This window comes from Rhamphochromis sp. 'chilingali' (genome assembly GCF_963969265.1).
Source record: "Rhamphochromis sp. 'chilingali' genome assembly, chromosome: 3".
In the NCBI taxonomy this organism is placed as follows: Eukaryota; Metazoa; Chordata; class Actinopteri; order Cichliformes; family Cichlidae; genus Rhamphochromis; species Rhamphochromis sp. 'chilingali'.
The window spans coordinates 38,052,188-38,074,305 of record NC_137931.1 but is presented as its reverse complement, the minus strand read 5'-3'; the positions used below and the strand labels follow the sequence as shown (position 1 = coordinate 38,074,305).

Here is a 22,118-nt window from a genome sequence, read left to right as displayed (position 1 = left end):
CTCTATTAAAGCAGATGTTTTAGCAGTTTGCTGGTCTGGAGCATTCAGGTGTGTGTTAACACAACGCTTCTCAGGTCTACTCGGGACTGGACATCCCAGCAAATTCACCATAAGGTCAGACCTTGAAATTCTCAGAGAAATGGGAAAAAAAACCCCACTCCATCCAGCTGGTTTGAGAGATTAGGGAACACTGATCTCAAAAGACATAAACATAGACCATAACAAACACAAAAACTGGGTTGAAGACTCAGGACCATGACAGAACAAGTATGGATTTTATGTGGAAGGGGAAAGCCAGGAGAAACCTCTACTCTCTAAAAAAAAGTTGGCAGCATGGTTTACGTTTGCATGTTGGCAAGACTTTTGGTACAGTTTTAGTTGGACAGATGAGCCCAAAGTGGAGATTTGGTCAAACTACACAGCACTATGTTTGGCAAAAAAATCAACACAACATACACCTCATACCTCTTTGGCTTGTCTGATCACTGTAGTCACCAAGTGGACCATGAATTCTTCTGTATTATAGAGTCAAATGTTATACCATCAAGAGTTAAAGCTAGCCCAGTGGCCCAGTCAAAGTCCAGGCATCAACCCCACTGAAATGCTGTTGCATGACCTTAGGAGAGCTGTGCATGTACAAACCTCAATCAACTGAAGTCACATTGTAAAGAAATGTGGGGAAGAATTCCTCCAATATGAGAAACTGATAAAAACAGAGAAAATAATTGCTTCAAGTTGTTGCTGCTAAAGAATGATCCAATAGCTGCTGAATCATAGAGTATGCTTTTCAGAAGAGTCCTGTGAAAACATCTTCACATGACAAAATATATACTGTTACAAAGCCAGATGTTCCTATTAAACATGGTCAAAGTTTCAAATAATAAGGTCAGTGTACAAGCAGTTCCTGTGAGCCAAAAGTTTAGACTTCCTCAGTTTACAAGGAACAGCCATTCAGAACAAAGTTTTCTTAAACAGAGGGAGAGGGAGTATAATTCAAGCAAAAGTATTATTCAGCAGGAAATTTGCATAACAGTTCCTCCTCCACATAAGCTGTCTAAACTTCACACACAGACACAACCAATTGGCTTAAAGCTCTAAGATTTTGCTATACATGCTAAGGGATCTCGGCTTGCTGAGGAAATAAAGCCTGCTCATCCCTGTCTTGTATGCAGCCTCTGTTTTGGTCTTTCAGTTTGGCCTGCTGTTGCTGTGGACGCCCAGGTATTTGTCACTCCTCCAACATCCCATCCCAGGATAGCCATCGGGAAGTTGCTGCCCTTTTTCTTCTGAAGTTGACGACCATCTCGCTGATCTTACGCTTTGTTCATATTTTCAGCTAGCTTAAGTAAAAAAAAAAAAAAAAAAAACCAAAACCAATACAAACTCTGGTACACAACTTTATCTTTGATTTTTTTTATTTCAGTGTCTTATTTATTTGTTCACATGATTGTTTCTTCTTTTTTTTTTGTTTGGCTTTAGGGGCCAGGATATAGTTTTAGTTGGTTTTTGTTGCTATCTGAGGTAGCCAGGATTGCGCCATCATTTCCACCACGTCAGAATGGTCTCTACGTTTCATATTATGTTTTTTTTGTGCTAATATTTCTTGCACTAAATAAAGCAAAGGAGGAAGTTCTCCTCTGCAGCTGTTGTTTTTGGAAATATCACCAATAACAAACACATGGCTGGCCTGTTTTCACTTTTCAGCTTTCTATTGTCCAATAACTTTGTCTCACACATGTTTCAGTTTTACTTCTTTTTGCAAATGGAAACATGTAAACCATTATTACATTTCAACAATGTTTATTTGATTCCAATTAAATCACGAACATATAAAGACTTTATCAAATAATATACTTTTAAAACAATAGATAAGTCTCCATTCTAATAATTATTAGATTATTCTGTTATTATATGTTACCTTATATATGTAATCAAAGTAGTTGAATTAGAATACTGCTGTAGATCACATTATACCCTTTAATATAGAGTGTGTGAGCTGTATGTAGTTTAGTTCTCATTATACTTTTGAGTTAACAGAACATATTCACATATTAGTTCATTAGATAAATGTGCATCACTCTGTATCCTTGATCTGCTGGGAATGTGTTACACTGTTTTCTTGACATGCTTAATTGTTGAATCATGAAGAGAAGGTTGTAAGCAGGAGACTCTGTGTCTAAAGACAGGGGAGATAGATAGACCACATTCCACACCCCCACCTTACAGAAAGCAGAGAAACAACTGCCGAGGTCATAACTTAGGCGCTGTAACAGAGAAAAATGTGATGTTTTGGCTTTTACGACTAGCTGGGGGCCACTAGAGACTATAAAAAGCTGAGCAACCCGTCACCATTTTGAGACATGTGCCTGACCCTCTGGTAGCATCTCTCCCGTCCGGACGTTGTAATGCTCTGACTGTTGAATTGTATGGAAATAAATGATTGTTGATTGAGCATTTATACACCGAGTATTGTCCCTCCTTCAGCCCAAAGATTCAAAGAATTGGGAGAATTCAACAACTTGGTGCCGTGTGACCCGGATCTTTGGTGTGCTGAGGAGGTGCAGATTTGACCTTTGGTGAGATCGTGAGGCGAGGTGAACAGAGGACCGGTCCAAAAATAAAAAGGTAAGCACAGCCTGTTGTATTATAAATACCAAATGTGCATATTGGGCTTTCCAAATTAATCTGTTCACTGAGTCACATGTATTTTCACAGTAAATTTGTCGGTGTCTGGTTTTTGGCGCAAGATACTAACAACATAAGTTGAGGCTGAATTCCAGTGTGTTAAATAAACTGCTTCTACCGAGATACTAATAACATACTACGTTGGACTAGTTGCAGTAAACTGCTTCTACCGAGATACTAATAAGATACTACGTTGGACTAGTTGCAGCCACTTTACCTTCCACATTTAATTTTGTCTAATACTGGCTTCTGTAGCAATAATACATTAGAATTTATTCTGAAGACGCGGCCATTAGTCCAGTACATTGAAGTCGAGGTTTGTTTATTTTGTTTATGGTGTCAGTGACGTCCTGGCTTTTGCCGGCTATGAAATAGAAGTTGATTTAAGGAAAAGCAGATGCTGGCTTCACGGTGCAGTTGAACGCTGGCAACGCGAGAGCGAAACACGTCCGTAGGTTTGGTTTATGATACGGCGTGTTCCGGTGGTGCGGCCGTGAAGTGCAGTAGTGGTTGGTGCTAGTTTTAGTACATTGGATAGAGGTTTTGACGGTGGTTTGTGGCGTCAGTCGAGTTTTAAGGGCTGCGGTCATAATACAAAGTAAAATTTAAGTACATAGCAACACCTGGTTTATGATGTCAGGTATAACTTCGGGGATGCAAGCATCACTTTTATGATGCGACTTTGCCCCGTGGTGGCGGTCATAAGCGCAGAGAAAGGGGTATTTTGGTCTATGGTGCAGTGTGCTTTAAGAAGATCTAATAGTTGAGCTCAGAGGTTTCTGTGTAAAATTCCCGCTGAGGAAAAGTGTTGTGTGTGAGTGTGAAGGCGCGCTCTGGGTGAGAGTGTGTGTGTGAAGCTGCGAAGCGCGCTCTGGGTGCTGTCTTGTGGGTAAAGCGCGCACTGAGTGAGAGTGTGAGTGAGGCGCGCTCTGAGTGTATTTTTTGTGTGAAGTGTGAAGCGTGAACACAGTGACAGTGACGGTTGATGTGTTTGATTAGGAGGACATTAGAGCAAATACACATTTTAGGATCAAAGGTTGATGCCTAGTGTACCTGTGGAACATTTTGCCCTAGGAGTGGCGACCCTCCTGTCCGTGGACGCGTGGCCAGGACCGGCGTCGTCCGGGTGCCGAGGTGGTGACTTGGGGAGGTGAGGGCCCCCGCATAGCTACGGAAATAACACTGGAACGGCCATGTAATCACGGGTTCACATTTATTCCGGACTAGAACAAGACACATTTTGCGAACAAACGTTGAGTCTAGATTAGTAAAAAAATATAAAAAGGTTGAATTCCTCGTTTCAGTGGTTGAAATTGTTGTGTGCCTGTCCCCTGACGAGTGTGAAATTAAAATAAAGAGGGAATTTGGAGCCACATAGAGATAGACGGGCATAATTGGGTGTATTACTCTGTGGTGTAATAAAAATAAAAAGGAGAGATAGTAAGAGGTGTGCAGTGGAGAATTATGGAGGAGTACAGAGAGGAATGTGTTGGGAGACTGGCGTACAGTTTACGCTGTCAAGGTAGGCGGGTTGCCTGCTTATCTGTTTAACATGTGATGAAAATGAAATTAAATAAATCTCTTAGTGTGTTAATACAGGAAGCTGCGGACCTGGACCAACTGCCCCCACAAGCACAGCGGTCGAAGCAAAATTATAGGTAATGGGAACCACACCCAGCACGAATCAGCAGCTGTGAAAAAGACAGCAGCGAGGAGAGAATTAGAGGAGAAATTAAGAGAAGTTTTAACACATAAAATTGGGGCCAACGGACTTGTGGAGGTTGGGAAGGCGTCCGGAGCATCACAACAAAAAGGTGAAACAAAAACACACAAGCAGAGAAATCTGAGAGAAAGGCTCCTTTTAAGGTAACGCCTAGTTTGAGAAAAGATAAAATTAACCTGCTTTTATACAAATGCACATACACGCAATGAAGAAACAGCTTACACTCATGAACACGTGAAGATTTTCCAGCAAGGTTAAAGAAAAATTAACATACTTAAATGATGAAGTCTATACATTACTGACAAAGAAACCCTCTGGGTTGCAGGACAACAATTTAACTAAAAAAAAAAAAAAAAAAAAAGGAACACTGGTCTAACCAACCAGGCAAGACACAACAAATTTAGTGGTTAAAAGATTCAAATTGTGACATGTTTTCTGTTGATTGATTAATAAAAGTGATTACTGAATGAAAGAAAGTTCCTTTTTTGGGCTTTTAAACATGATCTTAAGAATTTTAACATATACCGGTGTTGTCCTGTCAACTTGGTGGGTTAGGAGTTGATTATATCGGGAGACAAAAAACAAAAAAAAGGGGGAGAGAAGGCTGACACAGGGCCTGGCCCCATTGTCTCCCCTCTGAATAACACAGCCAACACAACATCATTTTCCTGTTCGTTTGTTTTTGTTTTTTGTTTGTTTTTGTTTTGTTTTGTTTTTGTTTTTTCTATACATATTTAATTACAGGCTGCTTTGCCGGCCCTGAAAGCCGAGGCTGACTGGACTCCTGCTCTCCCCCATACGTGACACTGACCAAATGCTGCAACAGCTGGACCCACAACAACGACCTGAGAATGTCAACAGAGCTGCAGGAATGTGATCTCATGCAGCCGAGACGGAGAGCACTAAACCTAAGGCCCGTTTCACTACATGGGGGAAAATTCCCAGACTGCGTCAGCTGACAGAGCTGTGACGAGACGCCCGCCAAGCCCGAATGAAAAGTAAGGCCGAGCGAAAGAATGCTGACCTTGATAACTTTGCATTCACACTGTGCAGGACAGTGATGGACCAACACGGATGATCGGGTGGCGAAAAAGGGCGTGACCGAGACAAGAGGAGTAACTGAGGACAGAAGGCACCTCAGAATGGACAAAAACACAGAAGAAGATGCAGGTTTCACCTGCGGTGAACATCGACACTGGAGAAAGGACTGCCCCAATTGGGGTCAGAACCAGGACGGACTGAATTTTGAGCAGCAGCAGCAGCAATGGTCGCAAACAAACTGAAAAGGAGGGGGGCAGGACCCCAGGGCATGCTTCAGGCAGTGGTTTACCCAGAACACCAGAACAGGAAAGTGATGCACACACACACACACACACACACACACACACACACACACACACACACACACACACACACACACAGATTCAGAATGAAGTGAAATACACACATGAACACGTGCACTCGTTGAGTGAGTGAGAAATGACACACACACACACACACACACACACACACACACACACACACACACACACACACACACACACACACACGTCTCCAAACACACAGATTCAGAATGAAGTGAAATACACACATGAACACGTGCACTCGTTGAGTGAGTGAGAAATGACACACACACACACACACACACACACACACACACACACACACACACACACACACACACACACACACACACACACACACTGGAATGCTGATTCACTGAGAAGTGATGCACACACATACACATGCACACGCTGATGCAATGAAGAATGCTTTGCTTATGCTGATATGCAAAATGCTGCACACAAACATCCCAATGCATAATTTTTATGAGGAGCCATTGATTACCATTAAATACTTAGAATGTGTTATATGTCACCCAGAGGGCATTTATGTAGATTTTAGGAATAAGGTCTAAAAAAAGTTTGGTTATGAAAACAATGTCTGTGCGTGATGTCTGTTTATGGCTCAAGGCCTTGACTGAATTCTTTGCTGTGCTTCACACAGCCCTGATGAGGAACAGTGGCACAGAGTGAAAATGATGAATTAATAGTGTAAGTTTTAGGTCGGAGTACGGCATTTTCTGTGATTGAGTTTTAATTCAAGGAGGAACAAAAGGTGTTACGGCACCTGAGGTTCTCATTCCCACACAATATTGTCCCGGCAGGAAGCAAAATGTTCCTGTGAATTTCTGGTTGATTGTTTGGTTTTGTTTAGCGCTAGCTTGATTTTATCAGTGAGCTTTGGCTTGTGTTCTTTCTCGTAAGCGAGAGAGGATAGTTTTATGCTTGGACATGTCTGCAATGGGCCCTAGTTTGTGTTATTGTTGTTAGTGTTTTGTTGGTTATGTCTGTTTTCGTTTTGTTACAGTGCACTGAGATAAGAAAATCTGAGAGGTGTGATCCACCGGTGGTGATATGTTGATATTTTGTGAGTTTATGATTTAACAATCAGCTCTTTAAACCAGGCCTGAAAGATTGAAATTTAAAGCGCTATGAAATATTCTTACAAAAACAGTTGCAAAGTGTGCTTCTCCATGATTGTAATTGGCTTGGGAGAAATTCACTTATAGGGAACACTGAGAAGTTCTGAGTCTAAAAGGATTGCACCGAGTCAATCCGGCCCAAAAAACAACAAGGAATTGTTTTCCTTTAAAATGATGACGTCATCTTGCTGGTGATGGAGGCTCGAATAGGTTGCGCGGGAGACTCCATTATCAGCAACATCTGGTATGAATGTGTATGGAGGTATGCATGTGAATGGACTGTGATGGACTGACGACTAAAAGTTTTGACTGACTTGATACTGAGACAATGACTGCACCAACTTTAGGATTAGTAAATGCCAATAAACAATTCATAAACAATTCACCCAGCCGACAAGAGAAGGGTGGATGCTTCGCTTTGTTTTGTTTTGTTTTTTCAGGAGCAGGAGGATAAGAGAGACTGGAGGAGGAGACTCTAGCTTCACATAAGTATGAACTGCAGACTTAACACTGTGGTTGCTGATTTTGAGTTACCGATGTTTGCATTAAGAAAACTGTGCTATATTAGCTGTGTTTTGAGTAAGGTATCATGTTATATTATTGGGAATGCCAAATGCTACAGTGGAGAAGACTTTTTATACCACTCATGACTGGAATATGTTATTATTAACCATAGCAGGCCACTGTAAAAAGTCAATTAAATTTTATAGAGGAAAATCGCCAAAATGGAACAATACCTATGAATGACTGGCCACATTCAGAATAGAGATATGCAATAATAAACATTGGTCCACGTGATTTAGGTTCTCACTTGAAATAGTAAGTTATTAAATGTAGAATATAATCGACAGGGACATTTGATAGGATGTGGTACTGAAAAAGAACAAGAGCAAAGTAAATAAAGAAAATATTGTGTTTAGTTTGGATAAATTCAAATTAAAATGTACCATTACACTCAGAGGATCAATATGAAATAAAACATATGCAAAATTTGTAGGAAGTACATGACTGATAACTGTTCTGTCCTGAGCGTTTGTTTCTAGAGCACCCACTTGACCACACCAACAGTTTCTCGCCACCGAGGAGGGGTACTTGCAAAAAGAATAAAATAAAAATCTGAGTTTAACAAAACATTTTAAATGTAAATATCAAGCTTACCTTTCTTTTTCCATGAAATGTGCTTGTGGGCACGCCAGCCATTTTGAAAAGGTGGGCAAAACAATTGGCAAGGCCACACCCCCACACATGTGATATAATTTTAAAGGTACTGTTGCCCTCTCTTAAGAAACATCAGGAATTAGAGGAGTGGCAAGTAGAGTATGCGAGCTACAAGCAAAAACTAAAATGTGTACTACAGTGTGCAAAAATGAAATACTGGGTCATCAGGGGGTCATGAGGGACATTTATAAAACTAAAAGTCCCACTAACCTTAAAGTGCACTTGAAAAGCTCACACAAGAAGGTTAACCTAGCTTACCTAGAAGACCTCATCAGGGGGAGCACACTCCCCCTCCTTGAAGAGCTCACCCACTCAACCCGCATCCCCAGAAAACAGCTAACCCCAGATAAGGCAGCGTGATGTATCCCGAGACAACAGGACTGGGACATCTAAATAAAGGTGTGAAACAATCGCCTTCAAAAGGTTATCAATTCACTTGAACCAAAATTAGGACCACTCGGTGCGGCAAGAGTTAATAGTTATTAGTCTCAACACCCAAGGATAACCAGAAGAGCATGACTGATATGATGGAACTGGGATTTTGTTACACTTAATTTTTGCAAAACACAAATAAAACTAAATTGAAACTAAGGATTTTCAGAAAATAAAAACTACACTAAACTAGCAAAGAATTGGTAAAAACTAATTACAACTGGTAAAAATTGAAAATCTGGAGTCGAAACTAAATAAAAATAACAACTAATGGAAATGGCGAAAAGTTTAAAACCCTGGTGCAGAGATTGGCAAATCTGACCAGGAAACGTTATAAAATGGATTGTCAGGATAGTCAGCGTTAAAGCCACTTTTGACAGTCCATACTAGGATGGCATTGGACATCTTCGGGGCGGAAGAGGGTTGGTGTGACCAAGGTGTGGTTTGGCTTGTTGTATGTACATTTCAAAATGTTACACCTCTGGATGGACCAGTTACCAGGGCATGGAAGGATGACAGACTTTATTACATGAGGAGAAGGGACATTTTCGGGATCGAAGATCCTCAGGGATGACAAGGCTGGAGCAACGGTACTCGAGAGAAGAATTTCTGATACTTTCTGAGATATGATGTCACCAACCTTCTCTTTTAAGTGTCTAGCTCCGGTGAATTGACACATGGGAGTGTGTCAAAAAAGGGGGAAGTGGAAGTTGAGTTTGAACATCAAACAATGGTGATATGAAAATTTCTATGAGTTTATTTTTGTGTTTAATAAATTAGCTATGGTAAAACTTAAGCTTATAATGTGTTAGACTTAGAAAGGGTTCACTAATTTTTGATTTCTTTTACACACACATAGATTATGATTAGAATAAGTCCTGAACATAATATTTTAAACCAAATTTGAATCATTAGAAGAACAATGGATAACAATATTAGATTATCAAGGCTAGGGAGAGAGGTGTTTTGGTTTTCTGTCTCTTGCAGAGAAAGGAACAGACACCAGACGGGGACCCGGAGATGTGAGGACCCTTCACAGCAGGGACAGATGTAGGGACTGCCGAGACAGCAACTGGGGTCAAGTGTCATGACGTTTGGGCTCCTGGAGAAGATGGATCCCACAAACATAGCAATAACCATGAAGGGGTTGGCGAAAACCAGGAACACCAGACCAACGAGGTTCAAGAGGCTCTTGGCAAAAAGGGGGACACGCCGGTGACCCCAAAATACACAGATCTTTGTTTGAAATCGGGGCAGAATAATCCCCAGAACTGTGCAATGACTAAAGGGTGGTCTAACCCCGGAGGTCGAAGAAAGAAGCTGAGAATCACCCAAACTGGAAGACACTGGTAGCTGCAGCAATAAAAATAAAGGTTAAAAGCTCCTTAGACAGAGGTTCTAGTCTAAGTACATTTGAAAGGTATAAGGGGGCATTAAAATGGGAGTGGAAAACTGGAGCACCAAAATAAAGCTGTGGGAGAATTGGGGAGTGATGGGAGAGTCATCTGTAACTGCTGTTATGGTTGTAAATCTAACTTTGCTTGCATCTGAACTGCGTGAACACAGAGGTCATCCCACATATGGTCCACCCGTTAAAGGGGACAGAGGGCCTCAGGATCAAGGAAACTTGAACCTTGCGACCCTGGAGTGCATGTTGTAAGTGATCTCTTTCAGAGATCAAAAGGGGGAATTATTAGATTATTCTGTTATTATATGTTACCTTATATATGTAATCAAAGTAGTTGAATTAGAATACTGCTGTAGATCACATTATACCCTTTAATATAGAGTGTGTGAGCTGTATGTAGTTTAGTTCTCATTATACTTTTGAGTTAACAGAACATATTCACATATTAGTTCATTAGATAAATGTGCATCACTCTGTATCCTTGATCTGCTGGGAATGTGTTACACTGTTTTCTTGACATGCTTAATTGTTGAATCATGAAGAGAAGGTTGTAAGCAGGAGACTCTGTGTCTAAAGACAGGGGAGATAGATAGACCACATTCCACACCCCCACCTTACAGAAAGCAGAGAAACAACTGCCGAGGTCATAACTTAGGCGCTGTAACAGAGAAAAATGTGATGTTTTGGCTTTTACGACTAGCTGGGGGCCACTAGAGACTATAAAAAGCTGAGCAACCCGTCACCATTTTGAGACATGTGCCTGACCCTCTGGTAGCATCTCTCCCGTCCGGACGTTGTAATGCTCTGACTGTTGAATTGTATGGAAATAAATGATTGTTGATTGAGCATTTATACACCGAGTATTGTCCCTCCTTCAGCCCAAAGATTCAAAGAATTGGGAGAATTCAACACTAGCAATACAAATATTGGTATAAAAATATAGTCTTTATATGTGTGTGTGTGACAGTGAATAGGAGCTTGTGGTTTTCTCTCTTGAGTTTTTCAGGCTCTATGCGTAGTCATCTGCTAGTGTGTCAAAGTAGTTGCTGTCTGCATAGATAAGGAAGCCAGAGAAGAGGCTGTCAGCCCAGCCAGCATCTGCAAATAAACCGTTCTGGTCATGGTAGAAGATTTCCATCCACACCTCGTCTTCTGGATTCAGGTACATGACGGTGGACCCAGATGCCACGTCATGGTTTCCTGTATTGGCATCAAAAGTTTTGATGCGATACTGACCATTCTGCACCAGACCGATAGCCAGGTGTTTGTTGGCCAGTGTAATGTCATAGGAGAAATAATAAATGCCTGGGTATGCACAGATGAACTTGCCCGTCTGTGGGTTGTAGTGTCCGCCTTCATCGAAGAGGATCTTGTTGAACTTAATGGGGGTTTTCTCTGCAGGGTAGCTGCTGGTGATTCCCGCAGAGAAAGCAGATTTAGGCATGAGGCTGCCACATTTGCAGGTTCCCGCAGTGCCCCGCGGTCCTCGTTTGCCCTTGTCCCCTTTCTCCCCGTCGGGTCCTGGAGGTCCAAGCAAGCCACCATCTCCGTTCTCTCCCGTAGGGCCTCGTTTGCCTGGAGGGCCGCGGTCACCTCGTTCTCCAAGTTTACCTGTCGGGCCTACCCTGCCCTTCACTCCTGAAAGCAAAACACAATGCTTGCAACATCAGTCTCTAATTGAAGGATTCAGTTTGACTACTGTTAAACCAGAAACACAGCTCCCCAGTCATTGTCAGGGATTAAGTCAACCTTTGAACAAAGTCACTTGACATTCAAACTGGCTTGATTAACCCTTCGGTGCATTCAGTCAGCACCACTGTCGCAGTAAATACCCTGGAGACAGGCAACATTGTGATTGTGATTGTTTTTTTTCTGCAGGGCTTTTCCTAATAAGTGGCTCCATGTTCAGTTGAAAGTGAATTCCTGTTTCCAGGCATAATGGAAAACACAGGTGAATGACGTTTATTTATCCCTGACAGATTTATGGCATTTCAGACTTCACAGGCTGATATTAGGATAATATTTCTGTTGGATGAGGCTAACAGGTACAGCCCTTCCAAATATTTTGTAATAACATTATGGAAGATTTTCCTATGCTAAAACTGTACTTTCTGAACAATCTGAAGAAGTAAAAAATAGAAATTTAAGCTAATCTGCCTGTAGAAAACCATGGGAAAGTTCAGATATACCCAGCTTATAGAGTATAAGCAAATTTGTTAGCATTACTGTGATGCAAAACCTAAAGTTTACTGCAATATATCTACACATTCACACACCTAAACCCACAAGGATGCTTTCTAACAGAAGCAGCTGGAGATTGCATATGACTACCAAGGCTGCATACTGCTACCAAGGAATTTACTTAACACCGTGCATGAACCAGGATACATCAGGATTAGTTTGTGATATTTTGTTGAGAACACCAAGACCGTGTTACACAGTTTTTCGTACTTCAAATTGTTGTGTGTTTGTGAATAAATTCAGATCTAGTACCAGCAAGTCCTTTGCTCCAAATTCCTGGATGCAGATCTACGTATTAATCAGTTACGAGTGGTGAAGCCAAACCACATCACTGGTAAAAGTTTTGTGCAAATCCATCCATAATTTTGTAATCCAAATAGAGGGAAAGAAAAAACCCCGATCCAATCACATAACCTTCTTGGCAGGAATAATAACAAAGAATGCCCAGGGTAATATGGTTAGTGCAGCAGTTATGCCTCTGAATTTCATCACAGTCAAACAATCAATATGTGGTTGAAGTGAAGACTTGTTCATGATAAATGAAGGAGAGATGATATCTGAAGATGATTCAAAGTGTTGCATTTGTACCTTACAGCTTTTTTGTGTAAACTTGTGCAGGGTTTGTGCTCTTGGGTAAGATGGCGCCGATGTGTATGGCTCGCCGTCTGTTCCTCCACGTTTCTGTTTTAATGTTTTTATTTTGTTATGATGTCGACTCCCTGCTGGTCTATGATCGCCAAGTTTTACTTGATCTGTTTTTAAATCACCTCTTAAAACACATTTATTTACCTTGGCTTTTAGCACAGCAGGACTTGTTGATGTCTCTTAATATGTTTCTTATTAATTATATGATTTTTAATTTTAAGATATTTTATATGTAATTTAAACTGTTTCCTCTCTGTTTTATATTTGTAGCACTTTGGTCAACATTGCTGGATGTAAAGTGCGTTATAAATAAAGATGCTATGCTATGCTATGCTATCTGATGTGTGCAAGGACGTGAGTTCTAGACTTAAGGCATGACTTTATAAGTATTAAAAACAATCCTTACATTTGAATTTTTTAAAATTATGTTAGTTTGTGCAATTACTTTTGAGCCTCTGACAATGAGAAGTGTGTTTAAAAATGAATAGTCAATGCAAAATAATCACTTTGCCTCTTGAATTACAGCTAAAGATTGCAGGATTGCAGGGTTTCAATAGTTCTGTGTCTTTGATCATGTAGTGACTGTTTAATTTAAAATTCACTGTAATGGAGGCGAAACTAAAAGAACGATGTCTGAAACAGCACAGTAAGGAGAACAAACACCAGAACTTTTCACTAAAGAAAATCCTTTTACAAATCTGTCTTTCTCATCCACTCAAAGCTACTTCTATCCTCTTCATCTAGCACAGATTTACCTTTGGCCTTTAAGGATGGGTAGTCATTGTCAACTTTGTGGCTCCATGTTCAGTTGAAAGTGAATTCCTGTTTCCAGGCATAATGGAAAACACAGGTGAATGACGTTTATTTATCCCTGACAGATTTATGGCATTTCAGACTTCACAGGCTGATATTAGGATAATATTTCTGTTGGATGAGGCTAACAGGTACAGCCCTTCCAAATATTTTGTAATAACATTATGGAAGATTTTTGCAACACATGCAGCATCTGCTTTAAAATAATCAAACTGTTTACACCCAGGATTTGCCATCTCAAGCTAGTTTAAAAACTATAAAGCTAATTCGAAAATGAGTCTGAGCGACATAAACCACCATTCTAAGGACAGACACATTACAAGCACTAATTAAATGTATTGCATGTGTGCATTTTTCTTTCTCAATCATAAGCTGGCTCCCTAAAATGATCCTCAGAACCTGTGGCAGTAACTGTACTTGATACACTTTATGGCAAAGGTGCACCTTTTTCTTGTTTTTTATTACAATAAATGTTGGCATTTCACACACAGTGCTGTCTGTAATGATCAGATTGAAGGAGTTGGAGACCTGATGTGTGTTTACATTGACTTCCCCTTTATTGTTAAGCCTCCAGTCCTGTAGGAGAGATCATTTAATAACTTTCACACACATCATTTTATCTTCTCTATGCGCCAGCTTTTCACTTCACGCACACACTGGCAGTATTTCTTTATCAGCAGACATAAAGTAATACTGTATCTGTTTCATATTATACCTGTGTCACCCTTTTCTCCTTTTTCACCCTTCCTGCCATCTCTGCCATCTCTTCCTGGGATACCCACATTCCCATCTGCTCCCGGGGGCCCGCTGGGACCTGGTTTGCCAGGCAGTCCGGGTGACCCAGGAACACTGCAGATCAGTCGTGGGGCTTTGAGCTTGGTGTCAAACAACTCTCCCGAGACACAGGGCCACAGACAGACAAATCCCATCAAGGTCCACATCTTCAAACCTGTATATACAGCCAAAAGAGAACATTAATATAGATGTTTGTGTCTCCACGTTAACTCACAAAGTTCCGAGCAACTCTCAAGTTAGTTTTGTGTTTGCAGATGTTTGGGCAAAGGAGGCAGATAACGAACAATAATGAATCAGTGAGTCCAGACACTTAGCGGTCCTATTATATTGATCAGTGCCATTAAACACTCAAAACGTTCTTGTCAGGGTGTCAGACAGAGAAACTGCATATCAGTGAATCAAACTTGTGATCAAATGCAGCATGAGGCCAGATGTGATTTTTGTAATGAGAAGCAATTGCTTCTGATTCCTTTTCACATGCCGATGTTCTCATCCTGCCACAGATTTGCATGTAATAGACTTCAAGCGAAATCTTTGTGTCTGCTCCAAGTCTTGTCTCTTTTTGTGCCAAAACATTCCCGAGCCATGACATAACACCCAGAACAATTTCTGTCAGGGGAACGCGATCATGAAGCAATGGCGTTATACATACATGTAAGAGAGAAAAGAAGGAGACATGATCACACCTCTATTTCTGTAACAGAACGTAAAGCAGGCATTAAAAGCAAAAACACTTAATGGTGATTCTGCATCCTGATGTTCAACATCAAACATTCCACAGCAAAGAAATCATATGGAAACATACCGAAAATGTCTTCCGCTGTGTGAAAATCTTTTGGATTCGCAGATTTGATTATTACACACACACACACACACACACACACACACACACACACACACACACACACACACACACACACACACACACACACACACACACACACACAGATTTGCCCATGTGGGCGTGAGAATGTGAGTTTTGCATCTGCTGCTTGTCTCTGGTCAGCGGGGGCGTTGGAACATATGTGTCAGGTCTACAAAGAAGGATAATCCCCTTGTCTGCCTTTTCAAAAAATTTATTACGGCATGTTTTTCTTTGCCTTTACACATTTGGTTTGTCTGTCAATGCAAGCACATTAGACAAATTAGGTGCATACTACATGATGAGCTAAACAGGAAGGAGACACCACACATACACGCAGGCTGCTCTCCTCCTTCTTGTAAGAGTAGTATGTTTTTGATTTTGCGGGTAATGAACTGGCCACAGAGCCAATGTGAGGTCCTGGGAGAGAGAAACCCCGCCCGCCATCTCCAGTCTGCAGCAATGATGTCAGCATTAGTAAAAACGCTGTCTTTAAAGAAGTGGACAACTGTTTACACACACAGCTGTGTTGTGCATGCAAACACATCCAAACACAGATAAACGCAGTCCTTCTAAGCCGCATTAGTAATATGCGTTATTTAAAAGCTCCTGCTGCATAGCGCTCCCTAAGAGATGTTTATTTACTATGAAGATCTAAAAAAGCTCTTTTCATTCATTTGATCTTCTTGTAAACATGTAGAGCGAGGCAGACTTTGCACCAAAAAAAAAAAGTCCTTTACTGAAAATAAAGGTTTTCATCCACTTTGACCGACAGCTACTAAAGTGTTTCTGATGTCAGAAATAGATGCATGTGAAACAAACACCAGACATTTTAGACATGTAACTTCTTTTCATTGCATTATTGCACTGCAATGCAATCTGACTATACAAGCTTAGAAAACACGTGTGGGTAGAAGTACTCAGTTTTGAGCAGAAAGTTTTCATCACTTTTATAAACATTCTGAACGAACAACGTCTTGTGATAATAAACCAGTAGACAGAGACATTTAATCCATGTTCTTACCCAACACTTGGCAGCTGTTCATCCCCAAACCAGGTCAAACTTCTCACTCTTGAGTGTCTCCGTCCTCCTATCTGCTCAGATTCTCATCTTTCACAAGATTCGAGTCCCCGTTGAACATGTTACTGTCAGACATCTATGTGCAGAGATCAGCTGCTTGTGCAGTACAGCAGCACAAGCAGCAGCCAGGACTCCTTTCAGTGCAACTCTCTCTCCATCTCTCCCTCTTTCCCCTTTATCCACTCCCTTCTTTCTGCCTCATAAATGTCCTAAGGCAAACAGCCATTAGCCAGGCAAGCCCAGTATGTGCATACAGAAAAAACTCCATTATGTCATTGATGAAGACTCTTTTAGAGTGAGACTCCCAGTGTAAAAGTCAGAAACTGGAATCTTCAAGATTAATAAATGACAGAATTGTTGTCTAAAGGCAAAGAAAGATGCCCAACGGATTTACTTTACCAAACTGACCATCCCAGCCTTGCCGTAATGGTCCATTTGATTCACCTTTTATTGTTTATTTTATTTTCACTTACTGAATACGGGACAGACTTGACTGGGGGAAAGAAGGGGAGAAAGAAAGAGGGAAAGAGAAACAGCTGAGAAGAGGGACGGGGGAGAAGGGCAAAAGACAAAAACCAACAGAACGGGCAGAGAAAAAAAAATGCATATATCAATCACCTGGATCACCTGCTGAGAAAGAAAAAAGAAAGCAAGCAGAAGAGAACAAGAGTAATAGAATAAACAACATCACAATGATATATGGGAATATGACAGTAAATACTAAATGTTAAACATTATTGTGCAGCACATAAGATCAACAGAACACAGTGTGCTTTGAGGTAGGAGCCAAAAAGGGTGTAGTTTGTGGGTGTGATCACCCGTGTGTACACCTGTGAGCATGGACGTGCTTGTTTTTTGTTTTTTAAAAGGTTCCTTCATGTAATAATCTGCTAGAGGGTGTGGGGGGGCCACAGCCCCGTCCTCCAGGGCATGAAGCAGGTGTGGATGAGATCAAAACTCCAGACATCCAGAGGCCCCCAGAACACAAGAGACCAAGGAAGACCAACAGAGGGGCAGCTGCGCCACTGTCCCGGAAAGAGCTGAGGAGAGTCCCAGATGAGGGCTCACTCAGCAGCCGCGGAGCAGAAGCCAGGGGGAGTTGCAGTGACGCGCCCGTGAGCTCCGCCGGCCGCCAGCTGCGCCTGAGTGACCGAGCCCCAGGCCGAGAGGCCGGGGGCACCCCACCTCCGAAGTGGCCCGAGCGAGCCCCAGGCTCCAGGCCCCGATAAGCGGCCGCCAAGGAGTGAGCCGGTGTGTACCTGGACGCCCATCCCCGGACACAAAGAACCACCAACGCACCGATGTCTGAGGGGGTCCGCCACTGGCAGGGGAAGTGGTGGTAGGGGGAGATAGGCCTCCAAACCTTGGAGGGCCTGAGATGTCCCCAGAGAGGTGGCGCCTGACACCCAACCTGACATATAGACACAGACATACAGGCACACACAGATACAAACATCCATTCCCACCCTCATGCTCTCATATGCACTTACTCCACACTCAACCAACGTGGAGACAGACATAAAGAGACGTTGTACACACGATCACACTCCCCAAGCGTACTCTACAAACCGGGTCTAGGTGCCCCCGCCCCTGGAGGGGGGAACTGCACCCAGACCCAGGTGGTGTTTCCCTTTTCCCTGCGGTGGGGGGAGGCAGACCGCCCCGACTCCGCAGCAGCAGGAAGGCTCCACACTCCAGACCGCAGTCGGACGGCCAACTCCTCCTCCTAGTCCTAGCCCCCCTGCTCCAGCAGGTCGCAGAGAACGGGGGTGAGAGAAGACTCCAATTCTGATGGCAAAAGAGCCAAACGGGACAGGCCAAAAAAAAAAAAAAAAAAAAAAAAAAAAAGATTAATAAATGACAGAACTCATTTGTGTCTAGTTGACCTCGGTTTTAATTGTATTTCTGACATTTACCCCTAGATGGCACCAAGCACGACATGTGAGTGTGTTGACGGACCTCTGGGATTATTTCTTTGTCACGTTGCTGTGTTGAAGGCAATTTGCTTTACAGGTGGTAATCCTGCTAAATACATACATCATACAAATAACAATATAAGATCAAAAATAAAATGCAAAAATAAGACTATCAAGCTAGAAAATCAAGAACTGACTCAATAAAAAATCTTTCAAATGTTTCTAAGAAAATCTTTTGCCCTCATTACTGTTATTATGTAGGTTTTAAAAAGTGTTTTGAAATGGTTGAGAGTCTGGGCAGCTCTTATGTATAAAGGTAAATTGTTCCAAATATTAGGAGCTGCTACTGAAAAGCCTCTGTTGCTTCTGCTTTTAAGCCTGGATCTAAGAATGTCTGAGAGCAGCTGGTTTGTAGACCTCAGTGCTCTGGTAGGATTGCAGGGTTTCAATAGTTCTGTGATGATGTTTTGTGAAATATTTCGAAGCACTTATCTAACTATGTTCCCTTTCAGTCGATTCACTCGGTACAACACGTATAATATGGGATATCACGTCCCCATGTGTCCTGGCACCTGTATTTACACCTTTGAGGCATATGACCTGTGATGACATGTGCACATGCTCCCTTCCCTTGTTAAAGCTGTCTCACTCATTTTCTGTCACTAAGAGCCACCCTTGTTCCCTGGTGAAGGAATGGAGGGTGCACCCTGTGGGGTGATTCCAGGTATGGGATCTTCTTTTCTTCAGGGTCAACACTTACTGCCTGATATTGGTGCTGGAGGCCCTTTGTGGGCCATTTCGAACCCACTGGATCTGTGGATATGAGGTTTATTTCATACAAGACTGCATTGCTTCTTGCTTTGGCTTGTGTAAAGGAAGTGGGTGACCTTATATTAAATTTTTATCTATATGGTACCAAATCACCTTCATGACTTATTTGTACACCCCTTATGCATACAGTTCTCTTCTGAGGGTCTCAAGGTTGTATTGCACCCAAATGGCACATATTTACCAAAAGGTTATTTCTGCAGCTTGTACCTTTATGTAATTTGAGCTTCTGAGGTGGCATTCTCTGGGTCTGGTGTGTTTGTGCTACATACCTATATTGACTGCGCTCAGGATGTGTGCTTATGTGACCAGTCGCTCTCTGTTTTGCTATCCAGCTAGAAGTAGAGCTCTGTCTAAACAAAGGCTCTCCCACTTGTTAATGGAAGCTATCTCCCTAGTGTAGGGCACCAAATGTCTCTCTTTGCCTCAGGGAGTAGGAACACATTCCACCAGTGGAATGGCAACTTCATGGGCGCTTTTTAAAGGGTTCCCTGTGAGTGTGCTATTTGTACTGCAGCTAGCTTATCATCACCACACACTTGTTTGGTTTTATTGTTGGGATGTTACAGCCCATTCAGTGGTTTATTCTGTCCTTTCTGCTGGTTCTACCATGTGGTGCTGGTCTGATTCCATGTATATATGTCCCATGCTATATGTGTTGCACCACGTTAATCGACTGAAAGGAGACCAACAGTTGTGCCTATAACTTTGGTTCCCTGAAGGAGTTTGGCACGGTGATGAGCAGCTATCAAACTGAGGAATGACTGATGACGGGGGTATATGTGTAGGCAGGGCCACATACGTTATTGCAAGTCATCTGCCTTAAAGGCATGAATATGTTCAGCCAGAACATGCAGGGGTGTGATATTCCATACTATGTAGGGTTGCCAACCGTCCCTTAAAATACGGAATCGTCCCGTATTTCGAAACAAAAGTACACGTCCCGTATTGAGCTAATAAGGGACGCACTTTGTCCCGTAATACAGTGAGAATCAAAAGTAGTCTATAACTTTTAATGGAATTAACGCTTTGTTTGAAAACATAATTCCCAGCCCCTCTCCTGCTTTGTGACCAATGAGCTGACAGCACACTTACGAGTATGACAATTCAGATTACCACTCATCTCATTGGTCGAGGAAAGGTCGCTTACGGAGAAAATACCGGAAGACAACAAATGACCACAACAAGAAGCATGGCCAACAGGGAAACAAACGCAGACACTGCGGTGCAAGTCTCGGACGACAGTAAACCTAAAGCTGGGCAGACACTGTGCAATTTTTTTCAGTCACGTTATTCAGCTCCTGCTCAAACTGCACGATTGACTCGCAGTTGGTAGGTCACGATGCAGGTCTCACACTATACCGCCCGATGCTCTGATGCGACCTGAGTGCTCACACTGTGCCTCCATAAAATGAAGGTTATAACAGAAAATCTGTCGCGCTCTCTCTCTCCGTCTTACACTCACACAGACACACACACCACCACCATCAACTTTGCTAAATTGCTAATGAAAAACATTGATCAGGCAGCTGTGATTGAGCAGCAGTGTAAATCCAACTATTTTCACGGTTGTTGTGGTCGTGATAATTTTGTGATGCCACATCGAAAAGGCTCGGATGAGCTTTCCAAAGTTCTACAAGTTGTGCCTCCATCGCTTGTGTCCAGATCACACGCTGCACAGCCGTGCTGCTCCATCTTTTACACCAACGTTTACGTGTTTGCGCGTGAGCAGTGTGAGCGGCTGTGGTGAGACCCTCACGAGCGATTGATGATCGGGAGCTGGTCGTGAGGTGTTAATCACTTCTCGTTACCCCACGTATACTACACGATGCACGATGAAGGCCAAAATCGGTCCGATCACTCAAAAATCGGCTCAAAATGGGCCTAAAACTGCACAGTGTAAGCCCAGCATTAGAGCAGCAATGTTTGTTCCCCTCAGAGAAAGGGAAGAATGGGAAAAGGAAAACACCTGGCTGGAAAAAGTTAATATGGGCATGTGCAGTGAATATCAGCGCTATGTGGCCAGAAGTGTGATAATATAATTTATTTTGTGTAATAAACAACTGCAAGAATAGATGATTACAACAAATAGATGACTAATACATAAAAGTAATACATAGATGAATAATGATGATGAGTTAAGATGCGTAATCATGGGAGCAAGTGGGTTTACAAACAGGAGCAGCTGATTAGCATTAGAAAAGCTGAAATAATACCTCAACTGAAGCCAATTGTACTAAATGCACTAAATGTGCACTGTTACAAGAATGTTTTTCTTTCTATTGTTTTCTATTATTTTAAGTTAAGCAGGACAGAGTTCTTTTAAAGAAAGATTTACTTATATTCTCAAAAGTTAAGCATGACAGGCTTCTGTTTAAGAAGGAGACCTGTTTTATCGTGTTAATGTTGTCATTTTGAGCTAAAAATAAATGGCTAAATGATCATTTGTTTCACATGTGTTCATATCACAAAGAATACACATCTACTTAAATCAAATTCAAGTCAAATGGTTAAAAAAATAATTTCACACACAAAAAAAGAGCTAGAAAATTCACCACACTGGGAAGGGTGAAGACAATTGGGTCGCCCGGCCCTGGCCACGAGGTGTCCCTTATTTATTTTTCAGGGAGTTGGCAACCCTAATACTATGTGTTGTACCTTCATCTCCTTTGATGAACAGAAGATATAACTGTTCATTTGCTTTGTCTGTAACTGTACTTAGACCCTTTCTAAGATGTCTTTGCTCCAGATTTAGTGAGTGAAATATTTATTAATATGAATTAGCAGGCCTCATTGTCAATAGATATACCATGCTAGCAAAGCTAAACATTCAATAATGACTTAGCATTCCACCCTCTCAGCCAACTCCCCCCCCCCCAAAAAAAAACCCCAAAACACAAAAATGCTAAAAATACGACTTTCAACCTGAAGTTAACAAAGAGGCGACACTTTGGTGATAAATTCCAACTTCAGTATAGTCAGTGTT

The 22,118-nt window shown here is 41.9% G+C and overlaps 1 protein-coding gene across 1 annotated transcript; it reads right to left on the bottom strand.

Annotated features, from left to right (window-relative positions):
• Positions 1-3,542: 3,542 nt before the first annotated feature.
• On the bottom strand, positions 3,543-16,497 carry c1qtnf7 (C1q and TNF related 7). Its single transcript, XM_080878384.1, has 3 exons — positions 16,332-16,497; positions 14,366-14,599; positions 3,543-11,589 (listed from the first exon to the last, which is right to left on the bottom strand). Exons 1-3 carry the CDS (start codon positions 16,351-16,353, stop codon positions 10,961-10,963), a joined length of 885 nt encoding a protein of 294 aa, XP_080734510.1. The 5' UTR covers positions 16,354-16,497; the 3' UTR covers positions 3,543-10,960.
• Positions 16,498-22,118: the final 5,621 nt, after the last annotated feature.